The following is a 13,960-nucleotide window of genomic DNA, read 5'->3' on the forward strand; positions in this document are numbered from 1 at the left end:
TTCCGCTACCTATGGAATAAGCCGAATTACTCTAGGATGAACCGCAGGTCGAATTGGCATGGGTAGTATTATGGGACAATAAATATGTTTTGTTTGGTATGAGGGACGAGACGATTCGATGCACGACGAAGAAACCCGACGATATGTTCTAGTATAGTGAAATATAATCAATACCAAGGCGCCTTGACTGAGGAGGAAATGTCTCGCAACCTTACGTTGATTGAACAGCTGTTGATGGCTGTTTGGCTGCTGGAACGACAGGCAGGTAAGTAATTACATGGGGGGAAAAAGGAAAAAAAAAAGCTGCCCCTCGTACATCGCCGGACAGGTCTTGATAAGCTGACGCCCCGCACCCAGCCTCCTAATGTTTGGCCTATCAAGGCTGGTGATTTATTCAGTCCGAAGTACGTTGTATCTATGTACCTAGGTATCTGGGTACGTACCTACACGTGGGGAAGGCGGTGAGATAAGATACCTACCTACAGAGCACACCCTCAGAACTCGGGTACCTTTTGGCCAATGGCGCAATTTTTTTTCTGCAGTGGGTCGTCAGTAGACTCTAGGGACCCAGAAAAAGGAGGGGTTCTGTTAAGAAATACAGCGATTCAGGCCATTTTATCACCATATGTCTCCCATATATGTGGTCCTCCCTAACAGAGTTCCGGTGACCGGACCTCAGGGCATGTACCTTTACCCCTCCATCGGTCCCTGTCACTAAAGTATCGAGGATTTTCTCCCCAGTCACTGTTTATACCTCTTCAACCGGTGCCCCTCCCAACCGCCTTTAAAATTCCCAAACATCCCCTTTCTGCCCCCTCCTTCTCATATCTCTCATCCTACACCCTCCGCCGCAAATTTCTACACGTGTCCATACACTTAATACCTCCTCCTCCCTCCTTCGACACATCTTCACGTCTTGCGCACCTTCATTCCCCTCTCTGCGCGTCTTTTCCACCTCCCCTCTCCGAACCAAATATCTCAAAATGTCGGCCCCCAACGGTTCCAATGGTATCCCCAAGCACAGGGAGGGTACCTTCCTGTTCACCGTAAGGTTCTCCCCGTGTCTATGTTACCCAACGAGGCTCTGCGTGTGCTACGGCAGAGAGTGGAACGCAAACTAACCTCTTTCCATAGTCCGAGTCTGTCGGTGAGGGTCACCCCGACAAGATCGCCGACCAGGTTTCCGACGCTGTCCTCGATGCCTGCCTTGCTCAGGATCCCCTCTCCAAGGTCGCTTGCGAGACGGCTACCAAGACCGGCATGATCATGATCTTTGGCGAGATTTCTACCAAGGCCAAGGTCGACTACCAAAAGGTTGTCCGTGATGCCATCAAGGGCATCGGCTATGACGATTCCTCCAAGGGTTTCGACTACAAGACCCTCAACCTCCTTGTCGCCATTGAGGAGCAGTCGCCCGATATTGCCCAGGGTCTTCACTACGACAAGGCCCTCGAGCAGCTCGGCGCTGGTGACCAGGGTATCATGTTCGGCTATGCCACTGATGAGACTCCCGAGCTCTTCCCCCTGAGCTTGCTCCTGTCCCACCAGCTCAACGCCGCCATGGCTGCTGCCCGCCGCGATGGTTCTCTGCCTTGGCTGCGCCCCGACACCAAGACCCAGGTTACCATTGAGTACAAGCACGACAACGGTGCCGTCGTTCCCCAGCGCGTGCACACTGTCGTCGTCTCCGCCCAGCACAGCCCGGACATTACCACCGAGGAGCTGCGCAAGGAGATCAAGGAGAAGATCATCAAGAAGGTCATCCCCGCCAAGTACCTCGACGATGATACCATCTACCACGTATGTTCGCCCCCGTTCATTCGCCAGAACAAAGTGGAATATTCTAACATTTAACAGATCCAACCTTCCGGCCTCTTCGTCATTGGTGGCCCTCAGGGTGACGCCGGTCTGACCGGACGCAAGATCATTGTCGACACCTACGGTGGCTGGGGTGCTCACGGTGGTGGTGCCTTCTCGGGCAAGGACTTCTCCAAGGTCGACCGCTCGGCCGCTTACCTTGCCCGCTGGGTCGCCAAGTCCCTCATTGCCGCCGGCCTGGCCCGCCGTGCTCTCGTCCAGCTCTCGTACGCCATTGGTGTTGCCGAGCCCCTCTCCATCTACGTCGACACCTACGGCACCTCGGAGAAGACCTCGGATGAGCTCGTCGAGATCATCCACAAGAACTTTGACCTCAGGCCCGGTGTCATCGTCCGCGAGCTCAACCTGGACCGTCCCATCTACCTCCAGACGGCCAAGAACGGCCACTTTGGCACCAACCAGGACTTCGCCTGGGAGAAGCCCAAGCCTCTGACCTTCTAAGGGGGGTTTTCCGCCCAGGCTTCATCGGGGAGCGTTCAACAAGCTCTCCGTTTTTTCCGCTATGAATAGACGATCTCATCTTTGTTTTTTTAAGACGACTTGGGCAGGTTATCACATTCGGCGTATGGTTCTCAACGAATCCCCCGTTTCGGCCTTTTAACGGGTAAAGTGATGGGCAGGGACATATGACTTTTGGTTGTTATTTTTTTCTTCTCCTTTTCTTTTTTGCAACGAGCGGCGAGGCAAAAAGAAAAGAAACCCCTTTCTGGGAGGAAAATTCTATTGGACATTTTCGGAGTGGCGGCGTCTTTCAACAAAGACATATAACGGAGCGATTCCTGCATTTTCAGTAAGACCGAGCAATGCATTCAGCATTATACCCATACGTATTGTCCGAGAGGGACAATACACAGGAGGCATGTACGATTCGGCGTTGACGGGGAAACAAAAGAACTTCAACGGTCTTTTCTTTCCTGGTTATCCGGCCGATCTTTTTCAGTCAGGAACTCGGCCGTTACGGAAGGAACAGTGGCAGATGGCCATAGGCAGTTACTTCCTTTGCTAATAGAAGGTCTCTGAATACTTGGTGGTGTCCGCGTCTTTTAGTGTTCCGGCTACGGTGCCAGTTTGACCGGTTGCGGCAGAGGGTCGGACTTTGATTCGGTTCTCCGTACCAACCTCTAGTATGTCGTCCGTTTTTGTCTGACTACGTTGTATTCTCCCATTCACATGGTTAATCCGAATCGTCATCGTCAACGCATCATCCCCTCCGCTGTGCTGCGAGTCCGGGCCGACACGTACACCCTACTGCGCTTGAACCGGGGAAAGCAATGGACGCGACCCTCCTGGGCCGGGACTTACAAAGGCAGGATAAAAGAATGGGAACACAATACGAATATGTCCGCACGAGAGCCTTCGAGTCTCATCTCATTTCCTGGGTGCGACAGTGCCATTGTTCCGGCCAGCCCACTCAAGTTGACTGCATTTACACTACCTTTTCGGATGCCGATCTCCTCGCCTAACTTCTGCTGTCGACGAGTCGATGTATCGGCCGAGAAGGCGAAGGACATGGTGGGTTACACCGCACTAGTCTGTTAGACGATGCTGCAAGCTTCGGGAGTAATGGTCCACCGTCCGTCCCTGTCGACGAGAACGGCGCGGAAACTCCCCGCCATGATACATACACGGCTCTGACGTTACTCGTCTCGTGGAAACGGGGAAAGCTTGGAGAGACGGCTTTGGAAGATGGAGACCCGCTGGTTTGGGTATCGCGAGGTGGTTTGTTTTCAGGAAGGGGGGCACATTGTCACCTCAGAGGAGACGCTCGTGTCGACCTTACAGCTAGGTACCATGTGAAGTTCCTAGTTCTGGGTAGTCTGGCATGGCACGTATGCTCGAACTAAGATGGTACTCGGTCGCAGTGGATGACCGAGCAGGCGAACCGACGTCACACAGCTCACTATCCAAACCTGGATGGAAAGCGTGCGGAGGATCCTCGCATCAGCAGACGTTCCCGATGGAAAGAACAATAGGCGGCAAAGGGGGCCTTGGTGCTATTATCAGAGGGGCCGAGTGTCAGAATGACCAGTTCATAGAATGGGATCGGGGAAATGAGAAAATGTCTTGAAAGACAACAAAGCCCGCTCCGATGGGCCGTCCAGTGGAATGTTCATGTGGCCTGTCCCGTCGGACCAACCTGCCAGGACTGTCTCTGAGAGAAGGCTCAATGCTTCAGAGCAGTACAGAAGGAAGTACATGAGCCTTTCACGGCGATGTGCTGAGAATTCACGCGACAAGAGCGAATTTGTAGTGTATTGCGTTCACGAAATATCGCCGGTCGCGTGTGGTGGTAGAGGTGTGCCAGCTGGCGGTGGGACGACCCGGGGGAGAGGGTGTGATGGCTTGCTAGCTGGAGATGAAGACACAAGTTTTTATCCTTTCCTGGGAGAAGGAGTGACGGCCTCAGATCTTGCTCCGAAAGACCTGGGGGTCACGTACTTCGTACAACGTACAAGGGCTCCGAAATTCCAATACGTGAGACACCGGGGGCTTGGGACCCGCGTCCGGCCTGCCACTCGGACCCCCCAGGAAGCGGGTCAGAGTGGACGGGTCGTTGTCGGGCACTAGGCCGTTTTCGGGAGACAATAGATCCGGGCTCCACTGCACGTCGACAACAATAGCAAGTCGCGACCCACAGCAACAACAGGGGGAACGCAGAGCAGAAACAGAAGCAGGCAGACAACAGTTTCTCGACATTTTCTTGTCCGATGACGGAATGACGATGGCGATGAACGGTTGTGGCTCGTCTGAGTTGGTGCGCTGCAGTAGTAAGGTGCGCTGCAGTAGTGAGGGATCCGTTATCGGCCGAGTAGAGTGGACTGGCTATAGACGAGAGGGGACTGGACTGAAGATTGAGGATCGAAGATGATATGCGCAAATCAAGGGAAGTTTTACTCTCCGCCATGTAAACAGTTTACTGTCTTATACGCTCCACCCGTAGAGCACAATCTGTTTATCGCTTCAATGGAACGTCTGTTTTTATTTTCTTCCGGGAGGCTTTCATCAGTGTGGAGCTTACTTGGTACCTCTTGAAGAATCGCACGATGTGTTGGACGGCACATTGGCGAGATGGTCACCACCGGTCCGGCAGTCGGTCATCGTGCCATTATACATTCATTCTTGTCACTAAATTAGCAGTGGTACCCACCTACTCAGTCTATTCAGGGAATATGGGCGGTCAAAAGAACATTCGGATGGCCCATATACAAGGCCCGGCGGGACAATGTCAACGGACACTTGCATGAATAAAGAAAATTTCAGCTTCCTCCCGAGTGAAGGGTAAAAAAAGGAAAAGGAAAAGAAAAGAAAAAAAAAATCCACTGTAGATCTAGCCATTCGAGGCTAATGAATAAGTGTCGTTTGCCGGGTCAGCCATGCAATCTACCTGGTAGATCTTCAGGGACGGATGAATGGGGCTGGTGGATGAATGGGTTACCAGGGTGTCACTCCTATTGTGAAATCATTGGATCGAAGTAGAATAGAAAAAGACCAATGCAAAATCCAAGGAACCCGCAGAGTTTAATATCTTGATGCAGTTTCATCACAAACCTCCCCCAGTTGGACGCAGATGGGCCGACTGGGTGGGTGCAGTAGCGCCGGACGGCGACAGCATGACGTGTGCAAATGTCACTGGGACGGGGGATGGGGTGCGAAACGGGACGGCAAGTCAATGGGACGGGGGTGGGAATTCGATTTTCGTCTCCCAGGGGTTTGACACGCTGAAGATTTCTTGATCCTGCCGCGGCGTCTGCCGGTGCTAGTCTCTCGTCTCGGTTCGGAGGTACGTACAATGGTACATGGCCAGAGGGCATGGGGTACTTCAGCTTCGACATTGTAATGTAGGTATTGAGGTTACTTCGTGCTTGGCCCGCCGGCCGGCCTAGTTTATATAATAAGACTTCCTCCACGGCCTCTCACCCGTGTTGTCAACAGCAAGAACTTCCCAACTGCCTCACACTTATTTCCTTCCCCGTTCCCCTCTCGCCTCTGGTCTCGTTCCTATTCATCCCACTATCACCACTGAAGTCCATATCAACTCTATACCACTTATACCACTCTACAACTGTCCTCACCCTGTACACCATCCGTAGACCACCCGAGTTCAAAGTTCATATCTCGATCCGAGGCAACCCCATCCCAACTGCTGCCTGTTGCATGAAGGTTTCCGTTGGCATCCAGTTTTCCAGTCAGCGAGGCAGCCAATCTCCCAGGCAGAATCTACTCCACGACAGACCCAGACCCCCAGTCCTCGAGTGGAAGAGCGTCCAAGGCATCGACCATGTCTGCGACTCCTTGTCTCGAGAGGCGACGCCGCTCCCCAACCTCTTTCACCACCATGGACGCCCAAGCGCAGCACGAACAACACTGCCAGCAATCACCATTACAACCCCAGCCCCAGACTCAAACTCCAATCCAACCCAGCCAACCCAGCCAGCTCGGCCAACCCCAAAGCACCATGGCGGCAAACCGAGGCCTTCAGCCCATCGACGAGGCGCCCAAGGAGGGCACCGAGCGTGACGGCCAAGACCCCCCGCCAGCCTACACGCCGCCCATCCGCACCCGGCTGCAGGAGAACCTGGCCGCCGTGCTGCTAAACAACCCCAGCGCCAACCTCCGCCACCTGGGCCACCGCATCCTCTCGGTGCCGGTCCCGCCGTCGGCCGTCCTGCGCGGCGCCTCGCCCGACCCGGACGAGGACCCGCTGGAGGAGCTGTCGCCCATCAACCTGCGCATCTCGACCCGCGTCAACGTCTCGCGCGACAACAACCTCATCGCCCTGCCGTGCTCCCCGAGCGAGCAGGCCGGCGCCACCGCCGACGCCATCGTCCGGGCCTTCAAGAGCAGCACCGTCATGGAAGGCGGGATCCCCATGATCGACCAGGACGGCCGGCCCCGGCCCGTCAAGATCGAGGTCGACGCCGGCATCACCGTCGAAGGCTCGTCCAACATTATCGGTACCGAGGCCATCATTGCCGACGTGCTCCGTAGCCGCGTCGCCGCACAGGCCCGCCAGCACCAGCAGCGGTTCGGCGGTGGTCCCTATGGCACTGCTGCCCCTTCTGCCGGTGGTGGTAGCTCCAGCGGTAATGCGACGCCGGCTAGACGCCGCAGCTTGGCCGAGGTGGAGGCGGCCGCTGACCTCCCGGCGGCCAAGAGGTCGCGAAGCTCCGAGTCGTGATATGGTACGGGCATACTCTTGTGTCCGTGCCTTTTTTTCTGCCATATATTCAACATTTACCATACATTTATGCGTCAGATAGGACCGTCCCATTTGATCTTGTATTTACCTGTGGTCTCACTGAAAGACCATCATCATGGCCATCATGTCGGGACTATTCTTCGTTCTTCTACTGGCGTATGTCTTGTTTGACCCATGGCGGGTTCAGGTTGGGGAAAAGGTGTTAGCCATGGCCCATGCCATGTGTCATATGTCATGTCATGTCATGTCAACGAAGAGACGGAGACGCAAAACCTTGGCGCGAGTGGTTGTCTGTTTCTGCCTCTTTACATTCCGGAGATTTTGTTAGCTGGAGGAATGGATTCATGATAGATGTTGTTGACGACGTATTTGATGAGAAGAGCCCGGTCTGGCAGCCTCGAGATTCCTTGGTAAAGACATGTTTGAGGCCCCTTTGCCCCTTTGCCCCTTCTTGGGTCGTCGTGAGAGGTAATGTCAACCATTGTGACTGTGTCGGAGACCCCTTGAGACGTTGAATTCGTCGAATCCCCGCCCCGTCTCGTCTAGTTCGAGTCATCCCAAGCCCACAAGGCCCGGCCAGCTGGAGGATAGAGTCCGAGTCCAAATCCCGCGGCCCGCCACAGACACAGCCAAGCCCTTCGACCGCCCCACGCCTGCTCGGACATTGAGCCTCCGGAGATGTATTCATGCCTACAAGAGGGCATTCTCGCAACAATCTTCCATCGACCAGCCCCTGGTAACAATCAGGGTTTCAAAGCGCCGTTGGTCTAGTGGTATGATTCTCGCTTAGGGTAACACCAAAAGCATCGCTTGCGAGAGGTCCCGGGTTCAATCCCCGGATGGCGCCCAATCTTTTTTTGGTGTTTTCCATGATGGTCTTTTTTTTTCTCTTTTTTTAGGTATTTTCCCTTTGGAGACAACGTGACAAGTTGCAAGTTGTGTTCCTTTTCCATCGGCTGACGTAATCCAGTCCTCCACTTACGTACCCCACCTGCACGTGCCCTGGAGCCCTAACATTGTGTCGGCGATACCATGATGCGCAGTCACTTCATTTCCACTTCTTCCTGGTCCCCCTCGCGCTCAGCCTCAGCTTCGGAGCTGGAACATGCAGGCAAGAAAGGGACCATACAAACACGCCAATGGCACATGGTTCGAATCCGGCTCCTCAGCAGAGCGCTAGGTGAATTTAACCAGCTTCTAAAAGGATCTTCCAATCATGACGAACGCGCGTCGTCGAGAAACCGTCTTCCCGACTCATCTCCCTCCCACTAGCCCTCAAGCGTGGACCACTCTGCCATCTACTCAGCAATTACAGTGTAAGGCTAATCAGTAAAAAAAGCGGAAAAAAGCCCACTGTCGCTTGGCTGGCTATCTATCGTACATTAGCTCGGAGCTCCCTTGCACGCCCACAGCCCCCTTTTTCGACCTTCTCGTCGATTTCGCCGAGGCGTCAATTCTCTCAAGGCAATTCCCTTCCACAACAAAGCGCCTTAATCCAGCATTCTGTAATCTGTAATTTATTTGTACGACGGAAAAAACGCAGTCCGACGGAACTCGCGCCCTGCGCCTCGATTTTACCCCTCAATCATTTATCCCGTCCCGTCTGCCGTGCTACACCGATCTGTTCGACATGTCCAAGGTTACGGTGCGCAACCTCACCCACCTCCCGCTCATCCTTAAGCGGGCGGAGCGCTACGACAGCAAGGTCGTCAGGACAGGCAGCGTCTTCACCAACACCATTGGCACCATCACCTCCTTCATCAACGCCACCAACTTCACCACTAGCGAAACCCATGCCGATGGAGAAGCCCGTTCGTTCAAGGACGTCCATGTCGAGATTGGCTCCTTCTCCGCCAAAGTCACCGAATTCTCTCCTCCCGAGCAGGGCAAAGATGTCCTCCGCTTCTACTTCGAATGCGAGGGTAAACGCTACCAGGTCGATGTACCTACCGCCACCGACACCTCCACCGTCATGGAGCGTCTGTCCGAGGGCGACAAGCGCGAGCTCACCGCAGTGTACATCGCGCGGCATGACTTTCTGGCCATCATGTCTTCGTCCAACCTCCATGCCTGGATGAAGGAGGTCCGAGACGAATACCCGCTCTCCCTCCTCTCCATCCCCGGCACGCACAACTCGCCCGCCTGCTACACCGCCCTCCCCTCGGTGCGCTGCCAGGCCGTCGGCGTGTCGGAGCAGCTCGAAAACGGCGTGCGCTTCCTCGACATCCGCGTCTCCGCCACCCCCGACAACGACAACCTCGCCCTCGTGCACTCGGCCTTCCCCGTCTCCCTCACGGGGACCAAGTGGTTCGGCGACCTGCTCTCCGAGGTCTACGCCTTCCTGGACCGCAACCCTTCGGAAACCATCGTCATGTCCCTCAAGCGCGAAGGCACCGGCAAGGCCTCCGACCAGGACATGTCCCGCTACCTCCGCGACCGCTTCATCCGGGGCAACGACGGCGCCGACGCCAAGCGCTGGTGGACGCGCGGCCACATCCCCACCCTGGGCGAGGTCCGCGGCAAGATTGTCCTGCTGCGCCGCTTCAACGTCGCCGACTCGGTGCGCAAGTCGGAAAACGGCGGCAAGGGCTTCGGCATCGACGCCGCCCACTGGCCCGACAACTGCGACGACGGCAAGTGCGGCGGCGGCCTCGTGCGCGTCCAGGACTTTTACGAGATTGACCAGAGCACCAACATTGAGCGCAAGATTGGCTACTCGCACGCCCAGCTCGAGCGCGCCGCCGAGCAGCTCTTCCGCAACACCCCCGACGCCGACGCGGGCGACAAGAAGAATAACAACAAGGTGAAGCCGCCGCCCTTTTTCGTCAACTTCCTCAGCGCCTCCAACTTTTTCAACGCGACCTGCTGGCCGGAGCGCATCGCCGCCAAGGTCAACCCGGCCGTCATCGAGTACCTGTGCATGCGCCACGGCGAGGACGGCAAGGGGCCCAAGAAGTTGAAGGTTGGCGATGCTTGCACCGGCATCGTTGTGACCGACTGGGTCGGCGCCCATGGCGACTGGGATTTGATCCGCTGCATTGTCGGCTGGAACGCGCGGCTGCAGGCGAAGAAATAAGACTGAACTGGGGACACAGTTCTGCAGGGACGGCAGAACGACCCAAAGCGAAACTACAAAGCTAAACTATATGACGACAGACGGACATGGACAAGATTTTGAACACGAATTATGCAATGATTTATTTCATGCTATATACTACATTTCACATATATTCTTGGATTTCCTGAGACGAGCAAGTTAGCCGATGCGATTAATTTACACACATCTTGGTACCAGACCAAAGGACTCGACTTTCTCAATCAGTTCTCCAAGGTGAAACAAGTTTTTCATCACGTTGAACTCAGCTAGAGCTAATATACGTGGATCATCATTTGAGAAGGACACTGGTCCGAAGGAAAGAAAAAGACTGCTGCTTACCTTGTCAAAGCAAGTTGAATATCACAGATGATAGAACCTAGGATGCGGATCATGGCTGGTCAGCGACGTCTCGAGCAGAGCTAAGTCCAATCAAACATAGGGTAACTGAACAGAAATAGTTAGCACTGATATTCACCACACGAGGACAAAGACCGACCAGGTTGAACATACATCTATAAGGTCAGACGGTGTTGAAGTTGTTTCAGACGCTGCAACGCCGTAGCGAGGCAGATCAAACAGTGTGAATAGTTCATCATTTCCTTTGAAGGATACTGCAAACACAAGACGCAAAAATGGTTACCTGCCCAACGGTTAGCGTCTCCTGTCTTTGGGAAACCATTGTCAAGACCATGTTGTGGGCAATGTGATAAAACACCACAATCAGCTGACGAGTTTTCAACAAGAGACCGAGTAGAAACCGCCCACCACGAGGGTTGTAAGTCCTCGCTGCTGCTAATGGACGACCCTACTCGGCTCAATTCTGTCCGCCTGTCGTTCAAGACTTCCTCATATGCGGCACGAAGGCAAGACGCCTTGGGTATAGATGGATGAATAGGTTACCTGAACAATCGAGTTAGTTGAGAGCCTCAATTGAAAGAATGCGAGCAAGGTAAAAGCAAGGTAGCTCTGAATCAGACAAGGCTGAAACTTTTGCACCGGATTCAACATTATATATTCTGCATGAGGAATCCCTGTGGTGTCGAAGTGTTCATCATAAAGAGGGGGAACGGTAGGGAAAATGCACTGCAACCTGCCACTAACCTTTTGAAGAAAATTACACGAAAATTCGACCTGGACCAGTCAATGGGTGACCGAATGACCTGCTACTGCGTTCCGAACGTTAGTATCGGGTGTGCAAATCCAGACTCAAAATAATAGGGTGATGGCTCTAGTCAGGAAACATTCTAGAGAATGGTTGTCACCATGTGCTGAGTCTGCTTTGGATTGTTCGTTGTGATAGTCATCATGAGAGAGGTGGGAAGAAAAGAGAAACGCAGAGCAACGCTTACCTAGTCCATTGTGTCTGTCCACTGCGTTTGATGTTGCGCAATGGACAGAATCAGAGTCGTGAGCCAGTTGCTGGCTGGAGACGAAGCTCTTGAGTATGTAGGAAGACAAGTCCAGCTTGGGAAAATTTCCACCGGCGAACTATTTCAAGGCCGACGGCCCAATGAGACTAGTACCAAAGGAGTTAGTCTTTGCTAACCGAGAGTCCCCACATGGATTCGTGGCTGTGCAGAGATGGAGATCTGGCTGTGGCCGAGACCCTCTCTTATTGGCTCAGATGAGATCACAGTGTGACCGCCGGATAAGGTGATAAGATACGGTGTGGCAAACACCCCCTCTTATCGGACCCGATAAGATGGCGATGACATGCTGCTTCTTGGACGCCCCTTCTCTCCCCCCTTCTTCCCCAGGTTCAACCTATTTGGCATTGCTCGATCTCAGGTTCCTCGCCTAGAGATCAGAATTACAACATGGCTACCTCCGGTGGTGCGTGGGCTCCAGTAGCCTTACGCTTCATCCGCGTAGCCGCCACGAATGCATCGAAGCTGATACGAAACAAGCTCTCGTCCGGCGCTGTCAGGGTACAGCCTGTCCAAGTCCTGAATGCATCTTCCAAGGGACAGCCGATTCACCCTGTCGCTTTTCTCCGCCAGAGGCGCTCTGGACGGTGGTATTCCACGCAGACCTACCGCAACGCTCACAACGTGGTTCGGAGATGGATCTCCTCCGGCAGTTCCGGCCCTTCCGCCCCACGTTTCGACCGGACCAAGTTCCCCACGTCCAACACCGCCCGCCGCGTCGCCCAGGGCACTGGGCGCGCTCCTTTCGCCAGCACACTCCGGCCGAACCTGACGGGCGGCGCCCTCCCACGCACGCAGGGCGGGTACAGCATGGGCGGTGGAGCGCGGTACTTCTCGCACACCCCCGCGGCGCCGGCCCAGGTGGTGCACAACGTCGGCGTCGCCATGCGCGCCTTCCTCCTGTCGGGGAAGAAGGCCCGCTTCGACGGGCTCAACGAGCGCGGCGATAAGCGGTACAGGACCGTCTCGGCGCTCGAGCACGAGGCCAGGTGTAAGATGGCCCGCCTCTCCCGCTTCGCCCCGGGGTCCTACGTCGACTTTCAGCTCAGCCCCACCGTCACGGCTCTCAGCCCACTCGCGGCTGCGTTTCCGTTCCCCTCGGCCCCTGCGGAGATCAACGAGGCCGCCGCCACCCTCAACCAGGAAGGCTTCCTCGACGTCCTGTCGGAGGACTTTGGCCGGGCCCTGAAGGACTTGGCGATTACGTTCGCCGACCTCCGACGCCTCGCTGTCTTGGGCAACTTGCCCATCACTTTGGAGAAATCGAATACCCTCCGAGTGCGATTCCCAGGAGTCGACGTTGAAACCGCAGAACGACTTTGCGAAGACGTGGGCTTGCAGCGTGGTGTCATCGGCCAAGATGCCGACTTTGATGCGAGCGGTGATGTTTCCGTGGCGCTGAAGTTCCCGTTCGCTCCCGATAGCGAAGCGGCCGACAAGACCATCACGTCCCCCAGTGGCTCCTCCCTACGGTCTGTCTCTGGATACGAAGACGCCTTTATCGAAGACGGCTTTACGGATGGGGATATTGCGGAAAATCCGTGGCTTTCTGACCCTGAGGGCACGCCCAGCTCGGGGACGCACTGCTCGCAGGATTTTGAAGGCTTGGAGGGGATCTACCGTTTCATTGAGGAGTGCGATAGTGCGCGGGATCGATTTTGAGTGTGATGGTGTTTTGTGTTTTCCTTTTCGTGGGGAGTGCCCGTGTTCAAGATTCCGGTCGTGACAGTTACGGAACAAGACAAAGATGGAAGATAATAACCTGTATAACAGATACCACAGATTCTTGGCTATGCCGAGTCACTAGCTTCCAGACTGCCTACGCAATGCGTTTCATTTCTTTCATTTCGTTTCGTTTCCCAGTATTTTCAGCTCAACAATCACATACATACAGTCGGTCACCCATTATGGACTACAGAGTTACCTTACCTAAGCATACCCCCCCAGGCAGAATGGACCCACAATGTCAAGTCACTGGACTTCGCGTTACCAGACTCTGCTAACCCCTGTCGGTTTTAGGCAGAATTTCAGAAGACCCCCTCACAGCCCTGGCTAGCGCGTCTCTACCGCGTTCTCCCTAGGACAAGGTCCTAATGCCTCCGCTTATGCAACCCAAATCGGGGTTGGGCGATATTACACCACTGTACCTAAGCGACAGAGCTTCACAGCAGCACAGACAGACGCCAAACACAGGAGGAAGAGGGGGAGGCCAGGCAGGACGCCGCTACTGCTTGCCAACCTCACTTAATCGTCAAGCTCGAACGGATGGGTATAAAGGCAGCTTCTCCATTATTGACTGGTCTGACTCCAGCCCCTCGTCTCCTCTTCCCCATTGCACATTCCTCGTCTGTTTACCCG

At 54.8% G+C, this 13,960-nt stretch overlaps 6 protein-coding genes and 1 non-coding gene across 7 annotated transcripts; 5 read left to right on the plus strand and 2 right to left on the minus strand.

Moving 5' to 3' along the window:
* Positions 1-771: 771 nt before the first annotated feature.
* ACRALDRAFT_1040914 (uncharacterized protein) lies at positions 772-3,074 on the plus strand. Its single transcript, XM_071015203.1, has 3 exons — positions 772-1,046; positions 1,135-1,800; positions 1,858-3,074. The coding sequence occupies exons 1-3, from the start codon at positions 984-986 to the stop codon at positions 2,317-2,319; spliced, it is 1,191 nt and encodes a 396-aa protein (XP_070878148.1). The 5' UTR covers positions 772-983; the 3' UTR covers positions 2,320-3,074.
* Positions 3,075-3,908: 834 nt separating this feature from the next.
* On the minus strand, positions 3,909-4,992 carry ACRALDRAFT_208187 (uncharacterized protein; the record flags this gene model as incomplete). The annotated part of the gene is made up of 6 exons (XM_071022410.1): positions 3,909-4,096; positions 4,144-4,302; positions 4,332-4,625; positions 4,699-4,772; positions 4,814-4,837; positions 4,922-4,992. The coding sequence occupies 6 exons, from the start codon at positions 4,990-4,992 to the stop codon at positions 3,909-3,911; spliced, it is 810 nt and encodes a 269-aa protein (XP_070878149.1).
* Positions 4,993-6,406: 1,414 nt separating this feature from the next.
* Positions 6,407-6,892, plus strand: ACRALDRAFT_2090329 (uncharacterized protein; the record flags this gene model as incomplete). The annotated part of the gene is made up of 1 exon (XM_071022567.1): positions 6,407-6,892. A coding segment is annotated over one exon (486 nt), but the record flags the coding sequence as incomplete, so codon positions are not given.
* Positions 6,893-7,329: 437 nt separating this feature from the next.
* On the minus strand, positions 7,330-7,877 carry ACRALDRAFT_1062176 (uncharacterized protein). The gene has a single exon (XM_071016549.1). The coding sequence runs from the start codon at positions 7,558-7,560 to the stop codon at positions 7,384-7,386; it is 177 nt and encodes a 58-aa protein (XP_070878151.1). The 5' UTR covers positions 7,561-7,877; the 3' UTR covers positions 7,330-7,383.
* ACRALDRAFT_t81 lies at positions 7,835-7,925 on the plus strand. The gene has a single exon. It is a non-coding gene; the product is annotated as a tRNA-Pro (tRNA).
* A 783-nt stretch (positions 7,926-8,708) lies between these two features.
* On the plus strand, positions 8,709-10,154 carry ACRALDRAFT_2097851 (uncharacterized protein; the record flags this gene model as incomplete). The annotated part of the gene is made up of 1 exon (XM_071022853.1): positions 8,709-10,154. The coding sequence occupies one exon, from the start codon at positions 8,709-8,711 to the stop codon at positions 10,152-10,154; it is 1,446 nt and encodes a 481-aa protein (XP_070878152.1).
* A 1,757-nt stretch (positions 10,155-11,911) lies between these two features.
* ACRALDRAFT_1062180 (uncharacterized protein) lies at positions 11,912-13,527 on the plus strand. Its single transcript, XM_071016550.1, has one exon. It carries the CDS (start codon positions 11,993-11,995, stop codon positions 13,262-13,264), a length of 1,272 nt encoding a protein of 423 aa, XP_070878153.1. The 5' UTR covers positions 11,912-11,992; the 3' UTR covers positions 13,265-13,527.
* The last annotated feature ends 433 nt before the right edge of the window (positions 13,528-13,960 follow it).

The sequence above is a fragment of the Sodiomyces alcalophilus genome (genome assembly GCF_042370955.1).
Source record: "Sodiomyces alcalophilus JCM 7366 unplaced genomic scaffold ACRALscaffold_2, whole genome shotgun sequence".
Lineage (NCBI taxonomy): Eukaryota > Fungi > Ascomycota > Sordariomycetes > Glomerellales > Plectosphaerellaceae > Sodiomyces > Sodiomyces alcalophilus.

Bases quoted from the DNA above. Each gene is read 5' to 3' on its own strand.
- ACRALDRAFT_1040914 (XM_071015203.1), top strand. From the start codon at position 984: ATGTCGGCCCCCAACGGTTCCAATGGTATCCCCAAGCACAGGGAGGGT. The intron at 1,047-1,134 runs GTAAGGTTCTCC...CTCTTTCCATAG, and splicing joins AGGGTACCTTCCTGTTCACC to TCCGAGTCTGTCGGTGAGGG. The intron at 1,801-1,857 runs GTATGTTCGCCC...AACATTTAACAG, and splicing joins ACGATGATACCATCTACCAC to ATCCAACCTTCCGGCCTCTT.
- ACRALDRAFT_1062176 (XM_071016549.1), bottom strand. From the start codon at position 7,560: ATGGTTGACATTACCTCTCACGACGACCCAAGAAGGGGCAAAGGGGCA.
- ACRALDRAFT_1062180 (XM_071016550.1), top strand. From the start codon at position 11,993: ATGGCTACCTCCGGTGGTGCGTGGGCTCCAGTAGCCTTACGCTTCATC.